The sequence below is a fragment of the Corythoichthys intestinalis genome, chromosome 10 (genome assembly GCF_030265065.1).
Source record: "Corythoichthys intestinalis isolate RoL2023-P3 chromosome 10, ASM3026506v1, whole genome shotgun sequence".
NCBI lineage: Eukaryota > Metazoa > Chordata > Actinopteri > Syngnathiformes > Syngnathidae > Corythoichthys > Corythoichthys intestinalis.
Genome location: NC_080404.1, coordinates 21745430 through 21768081, shown reverse-complemented (window position 1 = coordinate 21768081; position 22652 = coordinate 21745430). Strand labels below are relative to the sequence as shown.

At 40.7% G+C, this 22652-nt stretch overlaps 1 protein-coding gene across 1 annotated transcript; it reads right to left on the bottom strand.

Moving 5' to 3' along the window:
* Window positions 1–340: 340 nt before the first annotated feature.
* Window positions 341–18696, bottom strand: LOC130923328 (galactose-specific lectin nattectin-like). The gene is made up of 7 exons (XM_057848960.1): window positions 18656–18696; window positions 18427–18489; window positions 17637–17658; window positions 14236–14321; window positions 14009–14143; window positions 10433–10541; window positions 341–471 (listed from the first exon to the last, which is right to left on the bottom strand). Exons 2-7 carry the CDS (start codon window positions 18487–18489, stop codon window positions 398–400), a joined length of 489 nt encoding a protein of 162 aa, XP_057704943.1. The 5' UTR covers window positions 18656–18696; the 3' UTR covers window positions 341–397.
* Between the last annotated feature and the right edge of the window lie 3956 nt (window positions 18697–22652).

The window sequence follows — 22652 nt, the reverse complement described above, 5'->3', positions numbered from 1 at the left end:
CAGTGGTAGCCTATTGTTGCCACCAAGTTTTTTGTACACGGTCTCACCATTGGGACAATCTGTTCTATTCCTCTTTCAGTCAGATTATATCTGAAATATAGCCATATATCCTCGCAGCGTTTCCGACTACCAAGCCGTATTGCCACCTTTGTTTATCACCAGTCACCAGTGAGTGATACAACCAAACATGGTTAGGATGCATGCTGACTAACTACTCATACAATAAGAAAATATCACACATTTACATGTAAACACTCTTGCTCAAGTAGGTTGCTTTATTAAGTGCAGTGTTGTAGTTTGACTTTTAGTAACAATTCAGAAATGATGAACAACTGATTATTTCCATCAAAGTGCAATCGAAACAGTGGAAGAAACTAGAACACTTTCAAAAAGTCTTCTAGTAAAGGTCCAAATCTTTGGCGCAAACAAACGGTATTCGACCATTGCAATTCCGATCACTCCATCGCTCACCTGAAAGTAAACAAAAATACCAGTGTTATTATGATATTCACAGAAATGAACTGTATAACGTTGAAAATTGGTTGCAAAACTCCTCTAGATTTGATTCATTATCACGGTTACTCCTGTTTTTATTCCCATTTGAAACACACACATATACACATCCAGTGAACAACATAATTAGTGCCCCTCTTTAGAACTTAAAATTTCAATCAATATCTCATTTATTACATGAAGTTTTTTTTACTGTTTCAACATACTGTAACTGAGTTTTATACAATCCTTGCTTGACCCATACCCATTAACTAATAAGGCCTTAGGTGAAAGTGATCAAATTCATTACTAGTGGTGTCAACAGTAATCGATGCGGCGATGCATCCCGATGCGGGGCATGGACGATTCGATTCGATGCGGGCAACAAGCCGAATTGATTCACCGCAATTCCGGTGATACAACGGATTTGGTTTCCCATTTTGTGTTATTATTCTCATGTTTCATTTTTTACACACTGCATAACTCTGGTCACGTTTCCCACCAACCTCGTAGAAGCCAAAATGTCTCCAGATGCCTGCTTTCAATGTCTTAGGTGCATCAATAATCTTTCTCGCTCTCTTAGAGGTTAGATCTTGTGCCCTAACCGAACGGGTCGGGTCGGGCCCGAAATGTTAAGCATTCACGTTCGGGTCGGGTCGGGCCGCCGCGCCGGACTAATAAATAAAAAATTAAATAAATAAAATAAAATAAAAAAGGGGATAAAACCGAGAGCAGGCTCTATGTATTGTGCATTTGCTTAGCATGCACATGAACGCAGTGGCGCCGCCCGCTTTTTCTTCTGCTGTGGTGCTAGCGATTCGTTAGAAAAGACACTTTTATTCATGCACACAAAGGCAACACAAATGTGATCCTTTTGAATCTTCTCCTCTGTGTGTGCAAAATCGCATGTTTTTTTTTTTTTTTTTAATATTAAACTTTCCCAGCGTTATTTCGTTGTGTAAATGTTTTTACAATGATCATAAAAATATGAAGACTATTTAAACATTGAGAATATTTGCGTTTTCTTCCAGCTGAGAATTCATTACGAAAGACTTTTTTATGCACACAAAGGCAACACAAATGTGATCCTTTTGAATCTTTTCCTCTGTGTCTGCAAAATCGCATGTTTTTTTTTTTTTTTTTATATTAAACTTTCCCAGCGCTATTTCGTTGTGTAAATGCTTTTATAATGATCATAAAAATATGTAGACTATTTAAACATTAAGAAAACTTGCGTTTTTTCTGCCAACTCGAAGAAATGAAAATAAATTGCGGGTCGGGCTGGATTTTTTAGGCCTAATCTAACCTCTACTATCTCTCTGCTCTCTTGACTGCAAAAAACGGATATTTCCTCATGTTGAAACAGATTGTTATGGCTGCTAAAATGCTGCTGCACTTCATTTTAATTCATTATTTTTTATTGTTATGTGGCAGTGACTGATTGCATTTCTAAGTTGATTGCACATGGCTAGGGCTACATTTTACTTTTGTTCTACATTGCAATTTAGTTGATGTTTTGTTTGCAACTGAACTGATCCCTCGATTGATATTGCGATAAAGATGCTGCTGCTGCACTAAAATATTTTCTTTGTGGTTTTCTTTAATATTTACTTGAATCTGTTTATTGATGGGTCGTTGTGACTAAAACACAGTGACTGTTAGTACTGATTTTGCACAGGAGTTCAGATGTTGCACTGTGTGAAAGGCTGCTACTGTGTGTAAAAAAAAAAAAAAAAAAAAAAAAAAAAGAGACAAAGCCCTGGTCTCATTCAAAGCACCAATTAAATGCTGTGATGTTTTTTTTTTTTTTAAATATATATCTGAATGTATTTTCATTTGACTTCAACCAGGAGTGACACAAGAGCCAATAAAAAGTTGTTTAATGTCTGACCTCTTGTGTTGCTTCATGATTCACGAAAAATATGCTTTGCTTTAGAATTTTAATGCATCCCAGGCTTTAAGGCATCGCGATGCATTGCCGAATCGAACCGAATCGAATCGTGACCCTCTGAATGGAATCGAATCGAATCGCTGCCCTCTGAATCGTAATCGAATCAAATCGTGAGGGCAGTGCCGATGCACACCTATATTCATTACCCTAATTACCAAGAAAATAAGATTCAAAGTATTTTTGCACCAATATTTACGGTGTGAATGTTAATAACATGATTTTGCCTAGTGCGCATTTTAGTTTTTGCGTAGCTGTGCGAATAGAGATGATCACTGTAGGGATTTCGATGTTATTAGACGATTTACGAAAATAAATTCACCACACAGTACCACCTCAGTAGAAAGCTTGCCAGTCTGAGAAACAACGTTACTTGAAGGGTCAGTATTTATAATGCAACGCGGCAAAATCTATGTGTAATGTTAGCGTCCATCATAGCACCAGTTAACTCTAGCCATACAGACTTCACTCCCTCCTCACAGGGTTGCTAATCTGTCTACCGACCTAATCTAAAGTGAACTGTCATGGAGGCCTGATAGCGAACGGATAAACAGTTCACTTGAGGGAACGAATCAGTTCCGGACTTATTCAAACAAATCATTCGCCCCCAAACCCACACCTGCCCAAATGAATCGTTCGGTTAGTGAACGAAAAATGATGTTGCCAAACGAGTCACCAAAGACCGTTTAGCAATATAAATGAACGGGAAGTGGCATTGCTTGCTCCCTCCCCCTCTTGCACACAGGCTCCTCATTGGCAGCTCGTCGTAGATTCAGTAGTGATTGACAGACGCTATTATTCTGTTTTCGCTGCCTCGTCTGTCCGCCTCTGCTGCAATAGTGAGTGAGAGCTTCCGCGTCGTCTGTCATATTTCAATGGGATCAAAGTCATGGCTCGTACTTGCATTTTGATTTATACATCCATCCATCCATTATCTTCCGCTTAGTCCGGGGCCGGGTCGCGGGGGCAGCAGCTTTAGCAGGGAAGCCCAGACTTCCCTCTCCCCAGCCACTTCAGCCAGCTCCTCCAGCGGGATTCCAAGGTGTTCCCAGGCCAGCCGAGCGACATAGTCTCTCCAGCGTGTCCTGGGTCATCCCCGGGGCCTTTCGCCGGTGGGAAATGCCCGGAACACCTCTCCAGGGAGGTGTCCAGGAGGCATCCGAACCAGATCCAGCCACCTCAACTGGCTCCTCTCAACGCGGAGGAGTAGCGGCTCAACACCAAGCCCCTCCCGGATCACCAGGCTTCTCACCCTATCTCCAAGGGAGAGCCCGGACACCCTGCGGAGGAAACTCATTTCGGCCGCTTGTATCCGGGATCTTGTTCTTTCTGTCACGACTCACAGCTCGTGACCATAGATAAGGATGGGAACGTAGATCGACCGGTAAATCAAGAGCTTCGCCTTTTGGCTAAGCTCCTTCTTCACCACAACGGACCGGTGCAGAATCCCCATCACTAAAGACGCTGCACCGATCTGCATGTCAATCTCCCACTCCCTCCTACCCTCACTCGTGAACAAGACCCCAAGATACTTGAACTCCTCCACTTGGGGCAGGATCTCATGTCCGACCCGGAGAGGGCATGCCACCCTTTTCCGGCTGAGGACCATGGTCTCGGATTTGGAGGTGCTGATCTTCATCCCAACTGCTTCACACTCAGCTGCAAACCGCTCCAGTGAGAGTTGGAGGTCACGGCTTGATGAAGCCAACAGCACCACATCATCTGCAAAAAGCAGAGATGCAATGCTAAGGCCACCAAACCGGACACCCTCAACGCTTCGGCTGTGCCTAGAAATTCTGTCCATAAAAACTATGAACAGAATCGGTGACAAAGGGCAGCATTGGCGGAGTCCAATCCTCACTGGGAACGAATTCGACTTACTGCCGGCAATGCGGTCCAGACTCTGACACCGGTTGTACAGGAACCGAACAGCCCTTACCAAGGGGCTCGGTACCCTGTACTGCCGGAGAACCCTCCACAGGACTCCCCTAGGCACACGGTCGAACGCCTTCTCCAAATCCACAAAACACATGTAGACTGGTTGAGCGAACTCCCATGCCCCCTCGAGGATCCTGCCAAGGGTGTAGAGCTGGTCCACTGTTCCACGGCCAGGATGAAAACCACACTGCTCCTCCTGAATCCGAGATTCGACTTCCTGACGGACCCTCCTCTCCAGCACCCCTGAATAGACTTTACCGGGGAAGCTGAGGAGTGTGATCCCTCTATAATTGGAACACACCCTCCGGTCCCCCCACTTAAAAAGGGGGACCACCACCCTGGTCTGCCAATCCAGAGGCACTGTTCCCGATGTCCACGCAATGTTGTAGAAGCGTGTCAGTCACGACAGCCCCACAAGATCCAGAGCTCCGGGCGGATCTCATCGACCCCCAGGGCCTTGCCACCGATGAGTTTTCCAACCACCTCAGTGACTTCAACCCCAGAGATCGGAGAGCCCACCTCGGAGTCCCCAGACTCTGCTTCCTCAAAGGAAGGCGTGTCGGTGGAATTGAGGTTTTCGAAGTATTCTCCCCAACCACTCACGACGTCTCGAGTTGAGGTCAGCAGTACCCCATCTTCACTATATACAGTGTTAATGGTGCACTGCTTTCCTCTCCGCAGACGCCGGATGGTGGACCAGAATTTCCTCGAAGCCGTCCGGAAGTCGTTTTCCATAGCCTCGCCAAACTCCTCCCATGTCTGAGTTTTTGCCTCAGCGACCGCCGTCGCTGCAATCCACTTGGCCAGCCGGTGCCTGTCAGCTGCCTCCGGAGTCCCACAGGTCAAAAAGGCGCGGTAGGCCTCCTTCTTCAGCTTGGCGGCATCCCTTACCGCTGGTGTCCACCAGCGGGTTCGTGGATTGCCGCCACAACAGGCACCAACCACCTTACGGCCACAGCTCCAACTGGCCGTCTCAACAATGGAGGTGAGGAACATGGTCCATTCGGACTCAATGTCCCCCACCTCCCCCAGGACAAGGGAGAAGTTCTGCCGGAGGTGGGTGTTGAAGCCCTTTCTGCCAGACGTTCCCAGCAGACCCTCACAATACGTTTGGGCCTGCCAGGTCTGACCAGCATCATCCCCCACCATCGGAGCCAACAGCTCCGCCCCTCTCTTCACCCGAGTGTCCAAAACATGCGGCCGCAAGTCCGATGACACGATCACAAAGTTGATCATCGAACTGCGGCCTAGGGTGTCCTGGTGCCAAGTGCACATATGGACACCCTTATGCTTGAACATGGTGTTCGTTATGGACAATCCGTGACGAGCACAGAAGTCCAATAACAGAACACCACTCGGGATCTGATCGGGGGGGGCGTTCCTCCCAATCACGCCCCTCCAGGTATCACTGTCATTGCGCAAGTCCCCCACCAGAACGAGGGAGTTCCCAGAGGGGGCACTCTCCAGCACACCCTCCAAAGACTCCAAAAATGGAGGGTACTCTGAACTGCTGTTTGGTGCATAAGCACAAACAACAGTCAGGACCCGTCCCCCCACCCGAAGGCGGAGGGAGGCTACCCTCTCGTCTACTGGGGTAAACCCCAGCGTACAGGCACCAAGTCTGGGGGCAATAAGTATGCCCACACCCACTCGGCGCCTCTCACCGTGGGCAATTCCAGAGTGGAAGAGGGTCCAACCCCTCTCGAGAGGACTGGTATCAGAACCCAAACTGTGTGTGGAGGAGAGTCCAACTCTATCTAGTTGGAACTTCTCTGCCTCACACACCAGCTCGGGCTCCTTCTACGCCAGAGACGTGACATTCCATGTCCCAAGAGTTAGCTTCTATAGCCAGGGGTCGGACCGCCAAGGCCCCCGCCTTTGGCTGCCGCCCAAATTGCTAAGCACCCGAACCCTTTGGCCCTTCCCACAGGTGGTGAGCCCATGAGAAGGCGGACCCACGTTGCCTTTTCGGGCTGTGCCCGGCCGGACCCCATGGGAAAAGGCCAGGCCACCAGACGCTCGCCTTCGAGCGCCACCCCCAGGGCTGGCTCCAGAGGGGGACCCCGGTAACCCGGGTCCGGGCGAGGGAAACTTGGATCCTGTAATTTTTTCCATCATATGGGGTCTTGTGAGCCATTCTTTGTCTGACCCCTCACCTAGGACCTGTTTGCCATGGGTGACCCTGCCAAGGGCTTAAAGCCCCCAGAAACATAGCTCCTAGGATCATTGGGACACGCAAACCCCTCCACCACGATAAGGTGATGACTCAAGGACACTATTAAACATTTTCCTAGTTTTGGAGGGGGCGCATGGACTTCCCCTCGCCCTATCTTGATCACATACAATATACAATATTGTCGCTACCAGCCTACATGACATGATTGCTGCGGCGTAACTCAAATAAAAAGAGAAATCGAAAATTTAATTTCTGAATATAGAACGACCAACATATCATATTTACCTCACGCTCTTTTGCATTTGTTTTAATGCTCATCACTATTATTTTTGGTAACTATCATTAAAACTAAAGTGTAAATAGCTGGTTGTCAAATTTGTTGCTCTCAAATGAAAGCAATACGAAATTTTGATATAAATCTGTTTCATTGCAAATCAGTATTAAGATGAACGCATTGCAATATCATTTTTGCACTGGTATTAATAATGGATGGACTCCACATTAATTTGTCAAACCAACCAACACCCGACACGCTGACATGGAGAAAAAAAAATAAATTGACATGTATATACTGTTTCATTGCAAATCAGTATTATGGTGATCATACTAAATTGTCATTTTTCCATTTTTGCATATATGAGTTAAAGAAATGTGCCGTGAAGTTTCAATAGACTAACGGTTCTCTCCCCCCGCGCTGCCGTGACACGTCCGATGCCCCGCTTTTGCTCGCCTCTTAGCTACTGGCGAAAGAGTTTCAAACTACTGTAAAGTTGATAGTACAGTATGTCGTCATCTATAGTCCCAAGGCTGTTTAGAAAAGTAGTAAATTAAACCATGCTCACGATTTTTCCGTGTTGTTTTGTGTGTTTGAGTAGTATATGATTGACTCCACATTAACAAATACTTGAAAGTCCTTTCCTTTCAATTGGTGACTCGTTCACTGCGTGACAGGGAAGTCAAGTTAGCAGCAATCTCGGTCAGAAGGACCGAATAAGTCAACAGGAAATGACATAACTGTGACATCTTGCCCCCTGCCTGCACGATGGCTGCTTATTGACCACACGTGGAAGAGAGTGACAGACGCTCTGATTCTATTTCCGCTCCCTGCCCTGCCTGCGATGGGGCTGGTGTCTGATTGGTTGTGGTTGGTTGTCAGACGCTGATGCTTGCTCAACACCCTCCAACGCAAGTCCCGACTCCCAACTTTCTGAAGAACTCATCAGCGCAGAAGGTGATTAGTTTGGTCTCGTTCCTCCAAACAATTCGTTCTAAAAGTTCAAATCGTTCATGACGGACTCAATACTAGGAGGCCAAGTAATTTATGTTTCTAGAGAGCGTTATGGCGCCTTCTGCGTTATAGTGGAAGCTGTCCATCCTCATCAGGTCATTTTTTTCCCCAGAAGGAGGCCGAGTTATCTACAAATTGTAGTCTCTGTTTGCTACAAAAGCAGCCACATTTAGTGAGACAATTACTTGATGCTGACTCAGCTCTTTGGCAAGATTACTAATTCTCAGATTTGACCCATCACAGTATCACTGGAGCTATCAATGTCCAAGTAGCTAGTTTGTTTGCCTTTCTCTGGTAACTAAGGTGAGCTTTATTTGCAGGAGCTCTGGAACATTAATTACAAATTACAATGACCTAGCCCTAACCCAACGATCAGTAAAGTACGTGAGCCAGTAGACCAAGATGGAGCGAGGCTTGTCAAAGGGCTTAATCTGTTATGTGTCTGTCACCTGTTCTAGCACACACTCGCAAAATCTTGCTTGCATGGAAGTGGGAGCAAGGCATTTCGAAAATGTTGCAAAGAGAGATGTTTCTCTCAGGAACCTGTTTACACTGCTGCGACAAGGTAGAAGAGATGCTTCTCCTAAGGTACACACTTGAGCTAACATGTAAAATGAAGTGCTTAGGCATAGGGCCAGATTACAAAAAAAAAACAAAAACAATTTTGCACGTCGTAACAAGGAGAGGTAGGGACATTTGACGCTTGATTGGAGCGATAGTTTAAGCACAGTCAGCGGACACGCTTACAGCTTCTCAAACCAGCCTTATTTTTCCAGATTTTAAAGCCTTCTTGCCTATATCTAACAATATTTTATTTATTTCAAATTTGACACGCTTCTTAACAGCCCTTTTCTTTGGCGTGTCAAATTACTTATTGATATTCATTTCCATTTTACAGTATCTGACGAAAAAGGTGATGAACAGACAGAAACATAGACACTAGGCCTGAACGATATATCGTTTAAACATCGCCATCGCGATGTGCGCATGTGCAATAGTCCCATCGCAAGGACGTGCGATAGTTTTTTAATTTCATTTTTTTTAAATCCACAAACGTTTGTTTTGAGGAAGGAGAGGGGAAAAAAGCGCACAGCTTCTCTTTCACTCCAGCAAGTCATCGGCTCCTCCCCCTCCCCCTGCAACAGCGGAGTGGAGGGAGGAGGGGCCGAACAGCAGAGCGGAGGGAGGAGGGCCCGTTCTCAAAGTGAAAGCAAGCAATCAACACGTTGGAGGAGCAAGGAAGACTGTATCCAAAAGGAGTTTTGGAAGTATTTTGGCAAGAACAAGACTATAAGGGACAAAAAACAGCCCTGTCGACAGTGCCTCGCCATGGTTGCCTCAACAAGAAGTAATCTGTCAAACATGTGGGACCATTTAAAACGCAGGTATCTATGCATTCCTGCTACGAGCTCCCCATCAGAGGCTTTTTAGCACAGGTGGGAACATTGTTACGTGCCAACTTTCTTGTCTCAAGCCTGCTATAGTGGATAAACTAATAGTCTTGGCCAAAAACCTATGAGACCCAGTTGAGAATTGCTGAGCAAGGAAGGTGGACGATATGCAGACAAATACATAACACAGCTGAAGGAATGTCTTTTCTTCTTTTTATTCATGTGACAGCTATCAGGAAGGCAGGAAATTTGGGAGTTAAAATGGTTCTGTTATTCATCACAGTTATTTGCAGTTATTCAGTTCAATTATTTACAAGTTCAATTGAGTTTGTATCTTTTATATTTAAATTTATTGTAAACCGTATTTTTCAAATAACTATATATAGTACAGCTGCACATAAAGTTTTGATACTTAATATTTTTGTTGAAATATTTTTACAACTTTGTTGCCGTTTTGCAGTTTTATATTGTTATATTTTGTGTAAACAACTCAGGGGACTAATGCACTTGCACTTTTATTAGTCAGATTTAATATTTAAGTTCAAATATGTTGACAACTTTGTTGTTTAACTGAGGTTTTTATTTATTGTTATAGTTTGTGAACTCTTTTGTCATATTTAATATTTTTGTTCAAATATGTTGACAACTTCGTTGTTTTACTGAGGTTTTTATTTATTGTTATAGTTTGTGAACAACTCTTTTATTTGTCATATTTAATATTTTTGTTCAAATATGTTGACAACTTTGTTGTTATTTTACAGAAGTTTTTATTTATTGTTATATTTTGTCAAAAACTTAGGGGACTAATGCACCTGCTCTTTTATTTATCATTTAATGTATTTGCTGCTGTTGAAGTGTAAAATATTGTATTCAATAAATGATCTATTTTGTGCAGACATGACTTCCTGGATACCTTCATACAGAAATCTTCATCATTCACAAATTAAACGGTATTATATGAATACACTGTGGTCACTGTGTGTTATGTAAAGTATTTCCAAACAGCTATTCAAGTCATTTAGTGAAAATTTCTTTAAAAAAGATAGATCTTTTTTTTTTTAATATCGAAATATAATATCGCAATATATTGCAAACCTAAAAAAAATCGCAACAATAGTTTTTTCCAATATCGTTCAGGCCTAATAGACACCTTATATATTAGAGGTGGATAACTACGGATGTTGAAACTGCATTCATACCTTGAAAGTTTATCTCTGCGCAGTCCTGGTTTCCAGTGGTTCTTGGCCGGTTGTTAGCCCAGTCATTGAAGTCAAACTCTGTGCCATCTGTCCATATAAATGATCCCTCCTGTATATAAAAATCCAATTTTAGTTATTTATGCAAAATAAGGATTACCCTTTTCATATTTCATTTTTTCACTTTTTTCTTTTTTTTTTCTCTAAGAAATTGATATCTTATTATAGCATCCTGACTCCTTTGTTGAGGTTTGATTCTTTCGTACTTTATTGGAGGATAGAAGGGGAAAACGTAAAGATTTCACAGGAATTAAACTTTGTGACACGAGAAGCAGATTTTCACAGACCCAATTGTAAACACTGATCTTAGAGATGGTAGGAAATGTCTTTAATGATTCTGTATCCATGGTAAAAGTTCCTTTGAAATCCTAGGCAGACACAGTCTTGCAAAATGTTATATTTAAATGGCAAAAGGTCAAGAGTTGGCAAAGCCTGTTACCTTATTGAAAATTCAAAGAAGATAGGATAGAAAACTCACAATTATTTGTCTTTACGGCATAATTCCATATAGGGCAGTTTTTACCAAGCAAGAGCTACAATCTGAGAAAAATAAAACCATAGTGGGAGGTCCCTAGCTGAGGCTGACAGAATGTCATTGCCTAACTGAATAACGGGTTGTGATTGGCCATCAAGACGTCTGTCAAGAAGGACTGTGACAATTTGGCTAGGTTCATTCCACAGGTCTTAATGCACAATTCCGATTTTTTTGTCATGCCCATTTGGTGTGCCCGTTCAGACTGCCTTTGTCCATTGAGCCTGTTCAAGTATTACACATGCACACAAAAGGCCGAGATATGCTTCTGCGTCAGACCTGCGCCGTCACGGAAGACCCGATTTACGACCCTGCGCCGTAGCCTTACGTGCTCCTATTGAATTTTCAAACCTTGGCATCACGTTGACGCATATGACATGGCGGAAATGGACTGAAATCTGCTATGGCTTCCCACTGGCTGATTGTACAACACTTCAAACAAATCGGGCTGGAGGGCTTTGCAGACCTCGGACAAAACACTGGACGCAGTGCTCAACGCCAGTTTGAAGCTAGCCGCCACAGCTAGCTGGTTTTCACCCGATGCTAGAACTCTCTATGCGGCATCAAAAGCTGGACAGACCACCTCGAAACCGTCTTCTGCGTCGCCTGTGCCTCAACATTTGTATGATCAACACATATTCAATGTTGATGAGGTGAAGATCCACATTCAAGCGTTCCATATTGCATCGTTTATTTATTTCTCCGTTAAACTAGATAAGAAGAAGTCAACAAGCATGCCCCAAAACCGTACAAACATAACGCCACACCCCTCTAGTGGCTTGGCGATGAATTACAGAGCAACGCGTCACCTGGCCGGGGAACCATCGAATGTCGAATGACGCCGTAGTCACTGTGCCGTCACCGCAATGCATAACTCAGGCTTAATTCGCAGTCCGAGATGCGCTGAGCAAACTGACCTGCATGCGCAGGAGCACACACATACGAACAGTATGCCCCGACTCTCGGCCGTGTAAGCAATCTTAAAATATTGCTATTCCGATTTGAGGGACTTGACAGTTCAGACCGCAGCCACATTCTGGAAAAATTTTCCCCAGATCGGATTTTAACCACATACGAAAGTGACCTAGATCAAATTTGAAATGGTCCACTTTTATGCGACTTTTCCCGTTCGGTCCGTCAAGTTAATGCCTCACTTGAGTCAGAAATATACAAAAACATCGGATTCATGCATTAAGACCTGCGGTATGAACTTAGCCTTAGCGTACTTTGCCAACTTTGTAATCAGCCCAATTAATTCTCGTAAATGGATGTTGAGCTTTTTAGACCGTCCGGATTCACGAATGACATTGGGTCACAATGATGACAAAGATGTTGTTGATGTATAGTGTCTATTTTTGTCATAATACTTTGATTATATTCTTAGCCTATTTCAAATTTTAAAAAAACATACGTAATATATATATATACTTTTTTTTTTTTCACATAAGAAAACAACACTATAAAGGATTTAATTGGGGGCGATAAATAATAGTTTTGTATTTGAGTTTTTTCTTGATAGAAAATACTTTTTTGGATTGAAGCAACTTTTTGGGGGGATTGAATAACAAAGACGCAAATGTCATACTCATATTATGGCCAAAACAAAAAATCTATCAAAGAAATCTTTTTCACTCAAAGAAAAACTGAAGAAATGCATATATTTTTGCATTCGAAAACTTTTTTTCTCTTTGATTGAAAAATGTTCTTTTTTTTAAATTGAAGAGAGGGTTTTATTTAATTGAAATAATATATTTTGTTTGAAGTAATTTTTTTGATTGAATCATAAACACACAAATCTACCTCTATAGACGTGATCAACCAGCACATTCGAAAAGAATTCCCCACACTTTCACCCAAAAAAGCATTTGTGGCAAAAATATGTTCATCGTTGTAATTGCGTAAGTTACAATAACTGAATATATTGTAAACATTCATAGCAGCAAATGCAGAAAAAACAATATTCAAAAACTAGAAACTGCAATTTCGGGAGAAATTACACCTGGGTCTTTCCTCAGTGGAGATACAGATCTTTGCCCCACTCAGGTGTAGCAATAGAATGGACAATAATGCCACTCATTGGCATTAAACAAAGTAAACGCCATTAAAGATGATTGGGAGAATTGGACGTCTATGGCCGTCAATGGCGGCACCCTTCATAAGCGTCAATGGAATTGGGGAAGTTTGGGGGACACGTCCTATTGATATCTGGTCATTTTTTGTTGATTTGGGGGGGGGGGGAATTCCCATTGAAAATGAATGGGAAAAATTTTGGACGTCCATTCACGTCAATGGTATCAACTTACATAGGCGTCAATGGAATCCAAGTAAATTGGCATCAATAGAATAAAAAAACATAATTAAATGCCATTAGAAATGAATGGGAAATTTGGGTCCTGCCGATACTTGAATTGTGCCGATCGGTCAAACGGTTCGGGCTGTGCAGCGCGCCGTATTTTTCATTAACAATGAATAGGAATATTTTTTGCAAATTTCCAGGGAACCGTAAATTTTTTCCAAATTCTGTATACAACTTTTATGCCCCTCAACGTCCCGGAATTTTTGATGCCCAAATTATGTGATTTGGTCAAAAATTGTAGGACTAGATACATTTTGAAACTTTTTTTTTTTTTCCGGAAAATTGCCGTTTACGGGCGAGCGGAAAATTTTTCGGGGCCGTTTGAAAAATTCCCATCGTCGCGCGAAAATTCCGGTCGTGCCGATACTTGAACGGTGCCGATCGGTGGTACGGTTCGGGCTGCGCGGCGCGCCGAAAAAAACATCAATTATTGAATAATAATAATAAAGAAATAAATAAATAAAGAAGTACAATAAAGTTGTACAACAACATAACCTGTGCTTTCCCTTTGGGAAAGACCCAGGTAATAATGTTTTTGAGAACTAGATACCATTGAGTTAGATTGTGTGGCACCAAGTTTTTTACCTCATAAAAACAAATGCAGAAATTTAAAAACATTGAAATACTTTACCGCGATCCGGTCTTGCAGTCCAATCCAACTCCGCTCAAAACTTCCTGCCTTTGCCGCAATTATGTGTCGAACTACTTCATTTTCGAGAGAATTGTGGATTGAAGCCAGATTTCCTCCGACAAGGTTGCAGAACGTCTAAAGGGTTGAAAGCATGCATAAAATGTTAATCACAAAATAAACAATTATGTTTATTTTTCATTTGAAATGTAAAAGACCTAATATTATACCTCAGCGAAAGAAAATCGTAATCTCTCATTCACAAAAAGGAAACAGCGCTTGTCCAGACGAGTCCATTCCGGGGGGCATTCGTTAGCTGCAACATATTTTATGATAAAAACATGTTGAGGACAGTAGAAAACTGGTTAGGAGTTCCAACTTAAGTGAAGATTTGAGAATTATGATTAAATTGAATATGTTTGCATGTGAACATCAATAACCTGGGTTTTGTGTTTCATAACACCAGTTTCTGCGACAAAATAATGTATGTTCTTACGTCATATTTGAAATGGTTTTTTACATTCGGAAACTGCACGGACAGTTTGCCTTCACAATGGTTTTGGCCTTTTTTTCTCTAGGTGCTTTTTTTAGCTGTGTTATAAGCCTAAGGATGAAGCTAATCACATTTCTTTTCCACCACCTTTCCATTCCACATCTGTGGCAAGGGAAATCACAAACGTCAGTGATCTCTTTTTCTGCTTCACAAAGCTACGTCGTCTTCAGATGGATTTACAAATTTTCCCAGAACATTTGAAACAATGGTTTGTTTGCGTCTTATGTCCGGTTGCAAGGTATTATAAACATTGGGTTTAAGATAAGAGAGTAAATTATAGACAGTGGTCATTAAACCTCTGGGCAAAAATGGATGGCTGCTGCTTCACCTACTAGCCTAGGCGTTACCACACTCGCCACAGAGTACGGTGTATACTCGTTAGACAAGAGAGGCCACAAGTTTGTCAACGTCAACAGGTAAATGACATGACATGCGATCTTGTTGTTTTTAAGTCATTTGAGTTCATACCTGGCACTCCCATTTTAATGCAGGGTTTAATTTATGATCGCAATTAATGATGCGTGATTCTAATGAATCTACCCTAAACTATGTCTTTGAATATTTTAGGGATATAGTCATGAAAACCTGAAATACTGTATTTCATTTAAGTGGAAAGAATGTTGTGTCTATCATGTGGCCCAATCCACGATTTGTTACCAAAATAGTATGTTGTATGTCATGAATTCATTTCTGTAATGCGTCCATGAAAAGCTTTGATGTTTTCGCCTTAATACAGCATCATAAATAATCAATCATTTTCATAAAGATAGACATAAATTTGCTCAAAACAATACAATTTAGCAGATTATGATAAGCTATAGTGGTTTCTTACTTTGTATTTTAAAAATATTTAAGAACGGGATGGAGTTTGGGTATTTTACAGGAACCGCACGACGTGATTAGAAACTCCACCACTAACGTAATCAACAACTTGGAAAACATTTGCGCTATGGCTTCTCTGTTCTCCATTTCCTTGTCTTTGTGTCTAAAGTTGGAGAATAAATAATACGGCACTGCCGCATTGGGAAAAAAGAAAAAGAAAAACATCAATCACTGTTGCAGAAGTAAGCATCACGCTGCCCTCTCCCTTGTTTTACTGGCCTTTGAAAATCGCAACGTTCGCTATGAACTGTTTAGATATTATAACTAGGGGGGCTGTCAAAATTATCGCGTTAACGGACTGTAATTACTTTTTTTTAATGAATCACGTTAAGATATTTAACGCACATGCCCTGCTCAAACGGATTAAAATGACAGCACAGTGTCATGTCCACTTGTTACTTGTGTTTTTTGGGTGTTTTGTCACCCTCTGCTGGCGCTTGAGTGCGACTGATTTTATGGGTTTCAGCACCATGAGCATTGTGTAATTATTGACATTAACAATAGCAGCAGTTTATTTTTTGATTGAAAAGTTTACCAGTTTTATTAAAACAAAAACATGAAGAGGGGTTTTAATGCAACATTTCTAGAACTCGTACTAACATTTATCTTTTAAGAACTACAAGTCTTTCTATCCATGGATCGCTTTAACAGAATGTTAATAATGTTAATGCCATCTCGTTGATTTATTGTTATAATAAACAAATACAGTACTTATGTACAGTAGCTTGAATGTATATATCCGTCTTGTGTCTTATCTTTCCATTCCAACAATAATTTATAGGGAAAAAAAAGGCATATTTTATAGATGGCTTGAATTGCGATTAATTATGATTAATTAATTTTTAAGCTGTGATTAACTCTATTAAAATTTTTAATCGTTTGACAGCCCTAATTATAACTAGAACTTCATTCTTGTAACTGAAATCCAAAATTTTTCTATAAAGGAAAAAAGTTAAGTTACGGTTGTGTAGTGGTCTTTCTCAAGCAGGTGGGGAAAAGCTGTGTCCTATTAAATGAGATTAAAGATTGCATAATTTGTCCAATGCGAAATTATGCGTCCTCCCAAAAAGACTGGCAAGTTCATAAAAACTGGCTGTGACATCCAAAAATAGGCGATATGTTTTGTAGAAAGCTGCCAATTCAATGCCCTTGCACCCCAGAATATAGCATAGTGATGCTGACTAAAGTAAGAGATAGAGATGGAGGACTAAGTAAGAGAGTATATGAAAAGTGGTGAATAAAAACAGTGGGTTATAATTACAGCATTCATGTAAAGGCATTCGCAGTGAACAAATAACATCATGTTCATATCAGAAGGAATGCACTACAAAAATTACGTTAATAAAATAAAATACTGATTTATATATAATATATATATACAGTATATTACATTCATAATGATTGCATAAACCAGGCACTTCAAGGAATGTTCTGTAGTGTCTGTGGAAAACCAATTTATAGACCATCCCATAATTTAGGAAAAGTTTATAAAAGAAATTAAGAACTGTTTAAACGTGTGATTGATGAATGGCTATTTTATATTTCAGAACTGTTTCTCAAGCTATTACTCCTTTTTTCTCCCCCCTTCTATTTTTTTTTTTTTTTTTAATATAAATTCAACTCACAGTACATTCTACAGATGCACACATGTTACATCACCTTAATACAACAGTCTTAATACATCCTGTTAAAAATGAGTTGGTCCTAAAAATATAAAGGAAAATATAAATTTCTCCCTCCTTCCAATTAGTCACCTGCAAGCCAGTTAGCCATTTTACAAATTGGTGTTGGTTTGGTTTTGCCGGTCTTTTTAACAAGAATAACCACAGAAGCTTAATTGTGAAACATTAGATGCCCTTGCCACCTTTCAGTGGATTCCATATAAGGAGGTTTGTTTTCCGGTTGCTCTGCACTAAACTATTTTATTGTGCTGTGTTACAATTCGACTGGTGTAAAATGGTCCTTGCCCACATAGTGTGTATTAGGTCAACCCTAAAATAAGCTATTAATGGAAATTAGGTTAAATATAAGCCAATCATCTTAATATCTTTTGTAAACAAGCTCATCTTTTTTACGGCAAATAAATGTTTATTTTTTTTCCACGCCAGTCTTCTTTTGTGAATCCTTCAAGAACACACAATATTACAGATATATACAGACACACACACATATACAGTGTATAAAACAATTACCAACCTCTTTTAATGACAAAAGCCCCCTGTAAGAAAGAAAGATACCGAAAAAAATATTATTATTAGTTCATTTTGAATGTCACAAAAGCTAGCATGGGGTTAAAATTCAGATTTACCGTAATTTTCGCACTATAGGGCACTCCTGACTATAAGCCGCCACCCACCAAATTTGGCACGAAAACGCCATTTGTTCAGAGATAAGCCACACTGAACTGTAAGCCGCAGCTGTCCTCACTGTATTATGGGATAATTGTCATCCAACATGTCTCCTAGCATGCACTGTGGCGCTACAGATGTATATAACAATCAAAATTCATGTTCTGTGCTAAGTATTCCGTCAGTTACTGTTCCGGTTGTTTCATTAATTGCTGGTTATGGTATTTGGTAACACTTTAATTGACATTAGACAATTATACATCGTCATGAGCATTAATGAATGCTCATAACAGATGTCATTTAGTGTTATCCGGCAAATTATCTCACTTTTGAATGGATGTAAAAGATTGCCAGATGACACTTAATGACATAAGCATTCAGTAATGCCTATGATAGTATCATGTCATAATTATGACGGTCTTATGACAATTTTATGACGCCGCTGTCAAAGTCTTATCTATTAAATGAAATAAATCAACAACTATAAACCACAGGATTAAAAATGAGGGAAAAAAGTAGCGGCTTATAGTCCGAAAATTACGATAAGTATTTTGCAAATATATAATTGATACAGCGGAATTAGCTAATTGAAGTAAACTTCTATTTAAATCAATAAGTGATCAAAATGCTTTTCTTACAGTTCCAGTCAACAGTCCACTGATGCCGCACAAAAGGAGCAACAAGTGAAGATAGTATGCCATCTGTAAAAAGAGGGGGGAAAATATTACATTATCAGAAGTATTCATTTGAATTCATAAACAATGGTAACAGTACCCAAAAAAAATGAGTTTAATATACACCACAATTTAAATTTTGAGCAAAGAAAAATAAGTTGACATGACATTAGAATTAAAAAGTATAATATACCAAGTCTGTGAAGTGTTTCCGTTGCTTTGGTAATGTAGTGTTGTGAGCCTTCTGCTGAACAAGTGAACTGAGAATAGAAATCATGCACCTTTAATTGCCACATAAAACTATGTACCCACCCACAAAAGAATGATCATAACCTCTTGTCTCACAATTATCTCATTCACTGCCTGTCATTTTTAGCATGGAGGTCTCTATACTGCCAGCCTTTTTTGAGGATTTTCAATGAGATTTCAAGTCCCACAGAATATTTTTGCTATAACTATTAAAATATGAAACCCACCGAAAGAAAGACTAGACTCTAATCTTTCATTAGTAAAAAAAAAAAAAAAAAAACATTTCCTGTTCTTCATTCATCAACTATAAAACATTGGTGAATATCACCAAATCTCAGGATTAAAAAAAAAAAAAAAAAAGTGAAAATAAGCTTTTTTGTGAAAAGATACATTTCAAGTAGAATTTAGATGTTTATAGTTTTGCTTTTTTTGACATCACAAGACAACAACATAATCAAGATTGAATGATAACTCTGTGTCAAAATAAATTATTTGAACATACTTCTCTATTTACAATTACTAAATTTTACCCATACATCAACTTTGTGTGTGTGTGTGTGTATGCAGAAGTGGGAAAATGATTGCTACTAGGACCAATCAAAACGATAATTAAACCGCTCCTGAGCTCTTTTTCACAAGTGTCTTCCTCCTGTCCCTGCATTTAGGGCCCTTGCACATCTTAACACATTCTGAGTCACATATATCAACAATTCACGCAAGCCGCCTGACAGTCCTTTCTTTGTCTTTCGTCTTTGTCACGGTTGCTGTGCCCATCCACTTTCTTGAATGGGTACACCCATTTTTACAGCTACTTCAATTATAATTATGATGTTCTCACACGCATTTGGGTACGGCATCCACCTTAACTTGGCTTCACAAACAAAAGTAAAAACAGTAAAATAGCCTATTTCTTGAAGCTTCTTTTTCTCTAGAGTTGGATAGTAACCAAACTGCATTGTTGTTTTCATCAGCGAGGACGATAACGAAAACATTTCATCGATGAAGATTTTTTTCATTATGATGACAAGCTAAAAACATACAGTGGGGCAAATAAGTATTTAGTCAACCACTAATTGTGCAAGTTCTTCCACTTGAAAATATTTGAGAGGCATGTCATGGTCAACATGGGTAAACCTCAACCATGAGAGACCGAATGTGGAAAAAAAAACAGAAAATCAATTTTTTTTTATTTTTAAAGGATTTATTTGCAAATCATGGTGGAAAATAAGTATTGGGTCAATACCAAAAATTCATCTCAATACTTTATTATGTACCCTTTGTGGGCAATAACGGAGGCCAAACGTTTTCTGTAACTTTTCACAAGCTTTTCACTCACTGTTGCTGGTAATTTGGCCCATTCCTCCATGCAGATCTCCTCTAGAGCAGTGATGTTTTGGGGCTGTCGTTGGGCAACACAGACTTTCAACTCCCTCCACAGATTTTCGATGGGGTTGAGATCTGGAGACTTGCTAGGGCACTCCAAGACCTTGAAATGCTTCTTACGAAGCTTCTCCTTTGTTGCCCTGGCTGTGTGTTTGGGATCATTGTCATGCTGAAAGACCCAGCCACGTCTCATCTTCAATGCCCTTGCTGATGGAAGGATATTTTCACATAAATCTCTCGCTACAATGCCCCATTCATTCTTTCATTTACACAAATCAGTCGTCCTGGTCCCTTTGCAGAGCATGATGTTTCCACACCCATGCTTCACAGTGGGTATGGTGTTCTTAGATGCAATTCAGTATTCTTTCTCCTCCAAACACAAGAACCTGTGTTTCTACCAAAAAGTTCTATTTTGGTTTTATCTGACCATAACACATTCTCCCAGTCCTCTTCTGGATCATCCAAATGCTCTCTAGCGAACCGCAGACGGGCCTGGACCTGTACTTTCTTCCGCAGGGGGACACGTCTGGCAGTGCAGGATTTGAGTCCCTGGCGGCGCATTGTGGTACTGATCGTAGCCTTTGTTACTGTGGTCCCAGCTCTCTGTAGGTCATTCACTTGGTCCCCCGTGTGGTTCTGGGATTTTTTTTCGCCGTTCTTGTTATCATTTTGACGCCACGGGGTGAGATCTTGCATGGAGCCCCAGATCGAGGGAGATTATCAGTGGTCTGTTATGTCTTCTATTTATTTTCTAATAATTGCTTCCACAGTTGATTTCTTTACACCATGCGTTTTACCTATTGCAGATTCAGTCTTCCCAGCCTGGTGCAGGTCTAAAATTGTGTCTCTGGTGTCCTTCGACAGCTCTTTGGTCTTGGCCATGGTGGAGTTTGGCGTGTGACTGACGTAGGTTGTGGACAGGTGTCTTTTATACCGATAATGAGTTAAAACAGCCTCAGCCTGGAGCCTCGTTAGACCTCGTTAGAGGAAATTAGACCTCTTTGACATCCAGAAATCTTGCTTGTTTGTAGGTCACCAAATATTTATTTTCCACTCTAATTTGGAAATAAATTCGTTAAAAATCAAACAATGTGATTTTCGTGTTTTTTTTCTCCACATTCTGTCTCTCATGTTTGAGGTTTACCCATGTTGACAATTACAGGCCTCTCTACTCTTTTCAAGTAGGAGAACTTGCACAATTGGGGGTTGACTAAATTCTTATTTGCCCCACTCTATGTTGGGAAACAACAATTTTACGTAACGAATGCCAGTTTTAGTCTGATGAGACGACGGGACAGAAATGCGACAGTTCTGTCATATGTTCACAATGCGTGACATTTTCATGTTGTACGTGGATGGAGTACGTCAGCCTGCATCGCAGCAGTGCCGCTCATGTTAAAAGTGCGGCACACCCCAATTAGGATGTTTTTTAAACTGGGCGGCATGCCATGTTGCTTGTTTTGAAACACATTGTAAGATCTGCTTTCTGATCTTGGCAAGATAGAATATGCAATGTTACTTTAACTTCTGTAATAAGTGATCATCACTAGAGGTAGGTAGAGTAGCCAAATTTTTTATTCAAGTAAGAATAGCATTACTTCTAAAAAAAAATTTACTCAAAAAAGTAAGTCATCCAAAAATTTACTCAAGTTCAAGTAAAAAAGTATTCGTTGAAAAGAGTACAGTACTCAAGTAATAAGTAACATTGTGAGCTTACGATATCTGATTTTTTACTCATTGTGGCACTTCTTGAAGCACTCCACATGAAGTGGCACATCCTTTCCACATGCAAATGATTGCGACCACCACAGTTCTTGCATCATTTGAACCTGCTACTGGTGTTGCAGGGCCAGTGGTTAAAACGATCAAACCTGGTTTCATCTGTTATTGCCATTGCTACTGAAGATCTCCTCAGTCTATTTTGCATTTTTTTTATGGCGCTGGAGGAGGCTCTGTGCTATCGGTATTTGAAAGGAGAGAAGGGATCCCTCTGCCCACATTTCCAGGACCTGTAATAGCACCAGCGATTGCCCATTACACTGTTTAGGGACCAGTTGAATCACATTCATCATGCAGGTTTCCTTCTTACATGAAAGTGTTGTAGTTATGGATACACTTGGGCTGTCTGACCTTGATCCAAGGTCTTCCTCTGTTTTTTCTATCTCTTGTCCGTTTCTGTAAACTCCCTCTCCATCTTCGACACCACAGTAACCACAATGTTGTCATTCCACCTTACAAGCTTACAGCTTTTCTGCCTCAGCTTCTACTCAGCTTCTTCTCTGGGTGTCTTCTTGAAGACTGCTGGGAAAAGTAATGTTACGGAGCTGAGTTTGTAACATTGTGCCACTAGGGTCAAGGTTTAATCCAGTTTGGACAGGGTTATGAAGAGGTTGTGGAGGTAAAACTTGATTCCACATGGCACCTCAGCCTTCTCTGCAAGGTTGATAACCACAGATGGACCCTAAACAAGTCTAGTTTCACCAGATGTGTCCTACAAAAGGGCTAATCTAATGAACAAATCCATAATGGGATGCTAAGCTCCAGGTTTTATACCTAAA